General features: G+C 57.8%; 1 protein-coding gene across 1 annotated transcript; it reads right to left on the reverse strand.

The window, feature by feature from the left end:
* Positions 1–7,336: 7,336 nt before the first annotated feature.
* Positions 7,337–8,804, reverse strand: LOC136463887 (two-component response regulator ORR11-like). Its single transcript, XM_066462863.1, has 5 exons — positions 8,323–8,804; positions 8,147–8,193; positions 7,981–8,058; positions 7,818–7,888; positions 7,337–7,716 (listed from the first exon to the last, which is right to left on the reverse strand). Exons 1-5 carry the CDS (start codon positions 8,468–8,470, stop codon positions 7,629–7,631), a joined length of 432 nt encoding a protein of 143 aa, XP_066318960.1. The 5' UTR covers positions 8,471–8,804; the 3' UTR covers positions 7,337–7,628.
* Positions 8,805–9,544: the final 740 nt, after the last annotated feature.

The following is a 9,544-nucleotide window of genomic DNA, read 5'->3' on the forward strand; positions in this document are numbered from 1 at the left end:
GCCGTCCGTAGTGACCGCTCCGCCAGCTGGCGGTACTGCTCGAACGTGTCCCAGCGACCGCCCTCGGCTGTGTCCTCGAGGGCAAACAGAGGCTCTGCCCTAGGGTCATCCCGGCTCTACCATAGGACACGCGGGTGATCCCACCCGTGGGCCTTGGGTCGTACACGGGCGAGGGCCAAGCTTCCCTCGCTCGGGGTTGGAACCGGCTATTCCACAACACCGGCCACCTCGACGCCGGCCATCTCCTGTGCCCGAGAAGTATCGTCGGAGGAGATCAGAAGAACTTCCACCTCCCGGGCGCTCTCTCGCAACGACGGCGGGCCTTGAACCAAGGGTGCCGCCGAGGCCTCCGCGGCCTTCGTCTCCACTTCCTTGGCCGATAGCCTCACCGCAATCACATCAGCCTCGGTGGTCCCGAGGGCTCCGGCCTCCGCCATCATGGCCTCGGAGGTCCTAGGGGCTCCAGCCTCCACCACCGTGGCCTCGGCGGTCACGGGGGCTCCGGCGCCCACCGCAGCGACCTCGATGGTCTTGAGCGCCGCGGCCTCTATCGCCCCAGCCTATGAAACCATGGGGACCTCGATCCCGGTGGCCTCAGCAGGCAAGGGAACCTCGGCCCCATCCAACCCACGAGCCTCGCCAGCATAGGGCAGAGGCGCTCCCTCCCCCACCTATGTCGGGGCCGCCCCAGCAGCCCCTCCTTGGGTGGTCGGCTCCTTCAGGTCAGCCCTTGCCGATGCCACGCCATGTTGTAGGGCAGCTTGCGCCTCCGCCACCCAGTGGGTGGAGGAGCTGGGGTTAACCTTGAGAGCTTTTAGGGGCGCCAAGGTAGGCACCTCCGAAGGTCGCTTCCGGCTAAGGACAAAACGTTTATAAGGTCAGCACAAGACAAAAAAGCACTGCGGCTCCACCAAAAATACACCTACCTCGAGCGGGGCTACAACCGCTTCGGCACAGCGACCCTTGTCTGTGTAGGTGGTGGCGGTGGTAGAGGCACGACCTCTGTGTTCATCGGCGCCGATTGGTCCTCGACGGACCCTGGCGCCCCCTCGGTCCTCTACGGGGGTAGTTGCATCGCCCCCGCCACCACCTGCTCCACCACTGCCGCCGAGCCCACCGGGCTGATGGCACGCTTGCCCAACACCCGCTCCTCAGGCGTGTTGGCCTCAACCCCGAGGCGGGCAACCGCCGACCCCGGGGCAGCAGCTCCTCTTCCTCCTCCTGGGAGCACCGGGCTGCTTGCCGACGCCCCGGGCACCGTCTCCCCTACGTTAGGGAGATGGTCCAAGGGACCCCGCCCCATCTCACCCTCATCATCCCCGTCCGAGGCATCTATTGATATCGACGGCGATGGGGACTCCTCCAACGGGAGGCCATCCTTCCTTTACTGGCGACGGCACTTATCTAGTTCCTCACGCGTGAGGATCTTCTTCGTGCGCTTCGCCGCCTTAGCGTCCTTCCGCTTTTTCTATGCCTCGGCGTGCGCCCGATTGATCGCCCGCCACCTCACATCCTTGGGAACGGGCGGCGGAGAGGTGCGCACGTCCCTCATCCCCTACAAGAATGGCGAGCGCGCATAAGGGAATGAGAATTAAGGAGAAACGGAGAAGGCTCGGAGGCTGCAGTGGCACGCGACTACCAGTGAGAGGAACCCCTGAGATGGGCGCATCGTGATGGGGGTCAGGTTGCCGCCCCTCAGCTTCACCTCCACCGTCTCCCCCACCCGACGAAGAATTTCCTTGTCGGAAAGGGAGGAGGAGGACATCCGGATGCCCTCGTTTGGCTCACCCGGCCTCATCTCGAACAGGCGCCGCCGTCGAGCCATCAGCGGCAGCACCCTCTGGCGGTGGAAGGCAACCACGACCACGGCCGTAGTAAGGCCACGGCCCCGTAGCCTCTCCAGCCCCTCTAGAAGCGGCTATAGGTTGGGCTGATCCTCCCTCGAGATGCCGTACTTCCACCTCTTCGGGCAGCTCCCCACAATCTGCCTAGTGTAGGGGGGAAGTCTACCATCGTCGTTACAGAGATAGAACCAGCTCGTGTACCATCGATGATTGGATGACGCGAGCTGGGCCGGGATGTAGAGGTGCTGGCAGTCCTGACGCACTTGGAGAGTGCAGCCACCGGCCCTCACCGCCTTCCTCATGCCCGACATGCCCGTCGGCTTAGTGGTATGCCCCACCCGAAAGAGATGGAGCCACAACTCCCAATGGGGAGCAATCCCCAAGTACCCCTCGCAGACAGCGACGAAGATGGCCGCCTGTGCGATGGAGTTGGGGTTGAAGTTGTGGAGCTCCACGCCATAATAGTGCGGGAGCGCTCGCATGAACTGGTCCACCGGAATGCCGAGGCAGCGCTCATGAAAGGAGACGAAGCTCACGACGTAACCGTTGTGAGGCCTCGGCTCTGGCTCACCCGACGGAGCGATCCACTCCGGCCTATTGGGGTCTGTCACCGGACGAAGGAGTCCGCCGTCGATGAGCGACTAAAGCATCTCCACGATGACATCAGATGGATCCCAAGGGTCCACCTCGATGACAATGATGTCGCCGGCCATGAGTGCGGTGGAGGGTTCGAATGCGGCGCTGAGTTTCTCTCTCTCTCTCTCTCTGGCTCGCCCTTCTCCCTTCTTCTTCCCGGTGCCTGCTGCTCTAGCGACGGCTCGATGGGGGCAGAGCTAACATAGGCAAGGTAAGGTGGGGAGAGGCGAGGCTTGTTGCGTATTTATGCAGGGCAAAGGCGAAACAGACGGGCGATGAAATCGGGGAAGTTTCCCTCGGATCCGGCGCGGTTAACCTCGATCCGATTTTACCGCCCACGTGTCCACCTTTTCCTCATTAATTGCGGGAACAGTTATGTCCCATCTACTGACACCATGTCGTGCCCGACCACTGCGGCAGCAGGCGTCTTTCCGTCTCCCAGAAAACTGCTTCAAAAGGCACGCCAGCCGTTGCCGAGCCAATGGGGAAGATATTCCCCCCGCCCTATCCCTTCTAGATGAAGGAACCGGGCGCTGAGCCTATTACGGTCTAGGGGTTCGAAGGCTGGCCCCTAGGGGTTTCGACAGCCACCCTAGGGCAATAGAGTCAGGGACGACCGCGGGTGAGCCCACTCGGGGCCGAGGCCCAAGCAAGCGAAATGCTTGGGACGCCCTAAGTCGTGTCCAAGACCGGTAGGGAGGTCTCTGATTGGGATCCCACCGTAGGGAGGCACCGAGCCACCGAGGCCCAGTGAACGGCCTTGGTACCCACTAGAGAAACCCTCTGGTACTCTTGGAGTGCGTCTCTGGACCACTAGCCGTCCCCTAGCGAACGGGGCATGGGCCTCCACTCGGACTTACCCGATAACAGCTCACCGGAAGTGCCACCGCTCGTGCCCACCGAGGGTAGCCTGGCACATTCCACCCCTTCTTCCAAGCGAAAAGGAAGTGTGAGGGTCATACAAAAAGCCAGGGGAACCCCTGACGGACCTCTTGCTTTGTGCAGAGGCTAAGGGGCTCTTCCTGCAACCTTGCCGAGACCTAGCGACCCCGGCTCGCGCTCGAGAGGGCTCAGCAAAACAACCCCTCCTTCCAAGAGAAAAGGAAGCGCGAGGGTCGTACAAAAAGCTAGGGGAGCTCCTGATGGCCCTCTTGCTCCGTGCAAAGGCTAGGGAGCCCTTCCTGCAGATATGCCGAGACCCCGCGACCCAGGCTCGCACCCAAGGGGGCCTCGACAAACAAACCCTCACGCGCGAGGGGAGTACAAAAAGCCAGGGGAACTCCCGACGGCCCTCTCACTCTGTGTAGAGGCTAGGAGGCTCTTCCTGCAACTTTGCCGAGACCTAGCGGCCCAGGCTCGCACCCGAATGGGCTCGGCAAACAACCCCTCCGTCCGAACGAAAAGGATATGTGAGGGCCAAACAAAAAAGCCAGGGGGGGCCCTAATCGCCCTCTCGCTCCGGGCAGAGGCTCGAGGGCTCCTCCTGCACCCAAGACAAAGACAAACGACCTAAGCCCACGCTAGAAGTCTCATTACAAACACAATAAAGGGCATCGAGCCCGTTACGGTCCAGGGGTTCGAAGGCTGGCCCCCCTAGGGTTTTGACAGCTGCCCCAGGGCAACAGAGTCAGGGACGACTATGGATGAGCCCACGTATGGCCAAGGCCCGAGCAAATGATTGCTCGGGGCGTCCTAAGTCATGTCTGAGGCCGGTAGGGAGGTCTCCGAATGGGATCCCACTATAGGGAGGCACCGAGCCACCGGGGCCCAGCGAACGGCCTCGGCACCCACTAGAGAAACCCTTCGGTACTCTTGGAGCGCGTCTCTGGACCACTAGCCGTCCCCTAGTGAATGGGGCACGGGCCTCCACTCGGACTTACCCAATAACAGCTCACCGGAAGTGTCATCGCTCGTGCCCACCGAGGGTAGCCTAGCACATTCCACCCCTCCTTCCGAGCGAAAAGGAAGCATGAGGGTCGCACAAAAAGTCAGGGGTACCCCTGACCGCCCTCTTGCTTCGTACAGAGGCTCGGGGGCTCTACCTACGACCTTGCCAAAACCCCGTGACCCAAACTCGCACTTGTCGACTCGGCAAATACGATAAAAACTCCTCACTCAAACACGAAAAAAGCCCCTGGAGGAGTAAAATCCACTCCTCCAGGGCCTCGGGGGCTACACCTGGTGGGTGCACTCGCGCGCACCCACCGAAACCTCAAGAAGCGAAACGCAATCCCTACAGGAGCGGCTGCAAGCCAAGTCTCGACAAACCCTCAGGGAGAATGCACGCACTCCCCCTAAGGCTCGGGGGTTACTGTCGGGTACCATAAAACGGGGTACCCCGAGCGTACACCAAAAGAGTCACTTAAATCCCATCAACAACAAAGCCAGAAGGTAAGCCATGGGTTCACCACCAGCCCCGTCCGAGCCCACCGGCTCTCCGCCTCGCCTGAGGCCTCGCACGGGAGGTCTCGACACCCTGACGAAATCTCCGCCTCGTGCGAGGCCTCTCGCGAGAGGCCTCGGCAAGGAGCCCAATTTCCGTCTCGCCCGAGGCCCCGTGCGTACAACCTCGAATGAGACAGCTATTCTCCGTATCGCCCGAGGCTGGCTTGTCAATAACCCGTCGCTCCCGCCTCGACCAGTCTTTCCAACAGCATGTCACGTCCTATTAATGCGTCAACCACTCCCGCAATCTCAGCTGGACGACGGCTCGACACCACGGAGTGGCCGATGGGACAAGGAGTCGCATCAACACCATACCGGCTAAGACAAGGCACGGCGGGGATTACCGGCCACTGTGTTCTGGCGCTGTACCCACGATCAGCGCCGGCGCTACGCTGTGCCCCGTAACACCCGCCCCGAAGACACCGTGGCATGGGAAGTCTGGCTCGAGTCATCGTCGCCTCCGAACTAGCGTACCAGACTGACCGCTCCCTCCGAGCCTCGGCACCCTACATCAGGGCCTCGGCCATCTCAAGATTCACGTCTGCCGAGACCCCCACCATGGTTCGGCCTCGGCACCAACCAAGCCTCGGCCTCGCGCGCAGTCAACCCACAGCGACCCGCACGCTGACCGCCGCGCCCGCTTCGAGGTAGCCCTGGAGCTCCCATGACACACAAGATCGGATGTGACCAGCACGTCGCCCCAGCGCTTCAAGGACGGACCACTCCGACGACCCCGCCGCCACAGGAACAGGCTACAGGGCTCGGACACGCCGCCTCCGTTCGCACGACGCCGTATAGTTAGCACACGTACAACCCTGGTCCTCCCTTCAACTATAAAAGGAAAGGACTTGGGCCATTTCTGAAGGAGAAACACAGGCACACACAAAAACAACACCCTGTAACACGCATACTCCCCCGCTGTCTGAGAGCAACGTCTCAAGCAGCCCGCATCACTCCGTGCCGAGACCTGGGACTAGCTCCCTCTCTCACCCAGCTTGTAACCCCCTACTACAAGCACCTCGGTGCAAGGAATACAAGATCGATCTCTCAGACTGGATGTAGGGCACCGATTGCCTGAACCAGTATAAGCCTTGTGTCTCTTTGCATCACCATCCGGGATCGGGAACACGCAGTACAAATTTACTAGTTGGTTGAGGACTCCCCGGTCCAAAACGCCGACAATGGGGAAAAGTCGTCATGCCTCAACCATTTCTTCCTCCCGCACAGCCCCTCCGCACGGTCCTCGATTTCATCTTGGTGGCGGGAGCAGCAACGGTAGAAGAGAGAGGAAGGGGCGAAGCTTTGAACCCGGTTCGATACAAAGACGCGGGGTCTCCATTGAATCGACGACGTAATGTATAGGACTCGGTCCGATAGCCGCATTTATTGTATCGGACCATGCTAGCACCGCACACTGCGGGTGCTCTAAGTATAGATTATGAAAAGAGTCGCGCCACCATCGCCCCTTTGATCACTTTTTTTTTCATGTGGCAGCCTCACAGTCACAGACGGTAAAGAGGAGCGAGGACCAGGAGCAGATTCAACGGGGGGGGGGGGGGGGGCTCGAGCCCCCCTACCGGAGCAGTGGAGCCCACGTGAATTTTTAGGCAAAGTTTTATCGTGTAGTTGGGACTGAGACTTAAGATCGAGCAGCAGTCGGAGGTATGTTGCTGTCGCACTTTTGTTCAGCCCCCCTAAAAATTTTCCTGGATCCACCGCTGGCAAGGACATCCCTCCAGCCAACCTCACCGACTGTCTCCCTCCATCAAGTCTAATGCTTTTTTAGATTTTAGATTAGATTGAGTAAAGCCAATTCCATGGGCTGTCAGATATCATCATTTTCGTGGATTGTTCATCGGATTTTGGGGGATAAGCGAGTTCCTCGTTTGCATCTATGTGTTACCGTCTTGCTAGATTCTGATCTCGCGGCCCCAGATTGATTGCCCCTTGATCATCTTTGACCACGAGGTCACCAGTGTTATTTCAATGTGTTTAGATGAGTCATGGGATGTTGGTGTGGTGTTGGATCGTATGGCATTTATGATTTCTCTAATCTAATGTATATTTAATGTGCATCATAAATATAAATAGGTGCGGCTCTATAAACTCTATTATAGAAAAAAGTTGGTGTTGAAGGTCAATTCTAGGTGTGTTTTATGGAGCACATAAAAGGGTACTTCATGAACTCTAGATTTTTATGGAGTTATTCTACAATGGAGTTGGTAGAGTAGAGTTGATTTTGGTGGAGTAGAACAATCCTAAACAAAACCTTAATTTAAGAGAAATTTTTTGAGACCACATTTGCAGCAATAGTAAGCGAAGGGAGTTAGAGGCCGAGGGCGCTAAAAAGACACCGCCAATCATATCACAGAGTTAAGGCAAGTGCACCGTCAAATTGTCACCATCTTTGATCAACCAATTCCCTAGACCAGACCAAACCAAAACAACTGCAGAAGCCCATACACAACCGAAGAACAGACGCAAAATCCAACAAGACAGGAAAAAAGAAAGTCTAAAGACACACGTTGTAGACTGGCTTTGGCTTATAGACCATGCCAACACGACCAAAACGTAAGCTCACATCGAGCACTTGGGTTACAGACACCGACACCGACTGCCCGTACGACGTTCGTTTCCCGCGCCTGGCATCCCGAGAGCCCTACAAAAAGCCGAAGCCGCGCTGGCTCCATGGACATCCGGTGCTCATCGCAGCACGCGGCTGAAGACGCGCGACACGTCCGACGCGCGGACGGGCTTCACCAGGAAATCCTCTGCCCCTTCCTCCAGGCATCTGATTAGATTAGACACGGAGGGCAAAACAGGAGTTAGATGTGTAGGTATGGGTGCTGCTACGGGTACATCTTTGCTATGATGATGAGGATTGCTTATTACCTGCTGATTCTGGTGGAGACGTTCTCTGAGGACATGATCACCACTGGGATCTGCTTCAGATTGGATGACTCCTGCATGCATGCACAGATTTTTCATCAGTTAGCGATGTAAAAAGGCTCAGATTTTACATTGCAGAATGGACTAGTCGTCAGATTATTATTACCTTGACCTTCTTGAGGAGCTCGTATCCCGTCATCTCTGGCATCCAGTAATCAGTGATTATCATACTCACGTTCGGCTCCTATACAAATCCCCGTGTAAAAGAACGCCAAATCAAAATCAGAGACAGAGAATTAGTATTAAAAAAACACAGTTAGTATATGACATACCGTGCCTAACAGTTCCAGGGCTCTCTTCCCACTTTCCACCGCCGTCACTGCACGATCACAGGACCAAAACAACTTACATGAAGAACTGAAAATCAAGCAGTAAAGTGCTGAAACCACAAGAGCGCCCGCCCGCCCACAGCTTGCAATGCAGCAGTGTCATCACACGCAACACGCACCACGAAACCGGGAGCTCCGGAGGATGGCAGCGATGATGGCGCGGTCGACGGAGCTGTCATCCACCGCGAGGACGTGCGGCATCGCCCCCACGCCCCCATCCCCGCCGGCCGCTGCCACGGCGACCGTTGCTCCACCGACGCTGGCCATCTCAAAGCTCGGTAGTCGCTCCGCTCACACTGCGAATAGCGCGGCGCGTGAGAAGAGCGATCGATCAGCTAGCGCAAGACCCCTGTCGACGCCGCCGCCGTCTTACTACCCAGCCACGGGCCGGCGCCGCGCGCTTATATACACGCGGGCGGCGGGGGCTTCTTGCCTGTTACGGTAGGTGGAACGGAAGCGATCGGTCAGGAGATCCCAGTGCGGCTGTGCGGCGGGTGAATCCGCGAGATCTCGATACGGGCCAGGTCCGGCCGGTGAGCTCTGATCTGATACGGGGCGATGCACACGTGCCTCGCGTTCGTGCGGCGGGGAGAGCGAGCGAGTAACGCCGAGGATCTTTTCTTGAATTCTTGCTGCGAACGGGAGGGGCACAGCGCACAGGAGACGCAGGTATTTACTCCTCCCCGCCTGGCACCGCCCAGGACAGGAGGTCTCGTCTCCTTTTCCGTATCGAAGGATCTCTCTTAAATGAGCACCTGCGACAGCGGATCTCTCTGCAGACTCCGTGCGATCCATATTTGTCTGCCTGCCCATCTGATATTCTGATCAATGAGATTCAGCTGGCGAGATTCGGCGTGTTCGGCTGTTCTACTTCTGGCTTGTTTCAGCCGGCAGCTTATTCTTATTTATTACTGCTTCGCATTACGATTTTACAGCTCCGTGATCCATATTTGCATTGCAGTGCATGTGCTACCATAACTCGTTTTATTTCATTCAGCACGCAGTGTTTTTTTGGCAGTGGATTTGCCGTCCTCGTAGAGCTCATGAAGATCACAGGCCCGTGACAAGGAAATCAAGGCCACGCCAGCTCGTCGATTTGACAAAACCGGCTTATGCTACTGCAGCTGTTCGCTGCCACTGACGTTTGTTGTGGGCACAGATTTTCTCGATAGATTGTTAAGAGCGGCCGTGTGCAGGCCAAGGACGGAGACGAACGCATTACACTACGCCACCAGAAAGCCGGTATCGTAGAGCGATCTTTACATGAGCGCAACCCAAGCGATTGGGTTCGTGCAGAATCCGCCGAGCATGTACAGGGCGTAATGGAACACCCGTGGGGCC

The sequence above is a fragment of the Miscanthus floridulus genome, chromosome 7 (assembly GCF_019320115.1).
Source record: "Miscanthus floridulus cultivar M001 chromosome 7, ASM1932011v1, whole genome shotgun sequence".
Lineage (NCBI taxonomy): Eukaryota > Viridiplantae > Streptophyta > Magnoliopsida > Poales > Poaceae > Miscanthus > Miscanthus floridulus.

Coding starts and splice junctions, on each gene's coding strand:
- LOC136463887 (XM_066462863.1), bottom strand. CDS start 8,470: ATGGCCAGCGTCGGTGGAGCAACGGTCGCCGTGGCAGCGGCCGGCGGG. Junction 8,194..8,322: donor CCGGAGCTCCCGGTTTCGTG/GTGCGTGTTGCG, acceptor GTGATCGTGCAG/TGACGGCGGTGGAAAGTGGG. Junction 7,717..7,817: donor GTCTCCACCAGAATCAGCAG/GTAATAAGCAAT, acceptor TAATCTAATCAG/ATGCCTGGAGGAAGGGGCAG.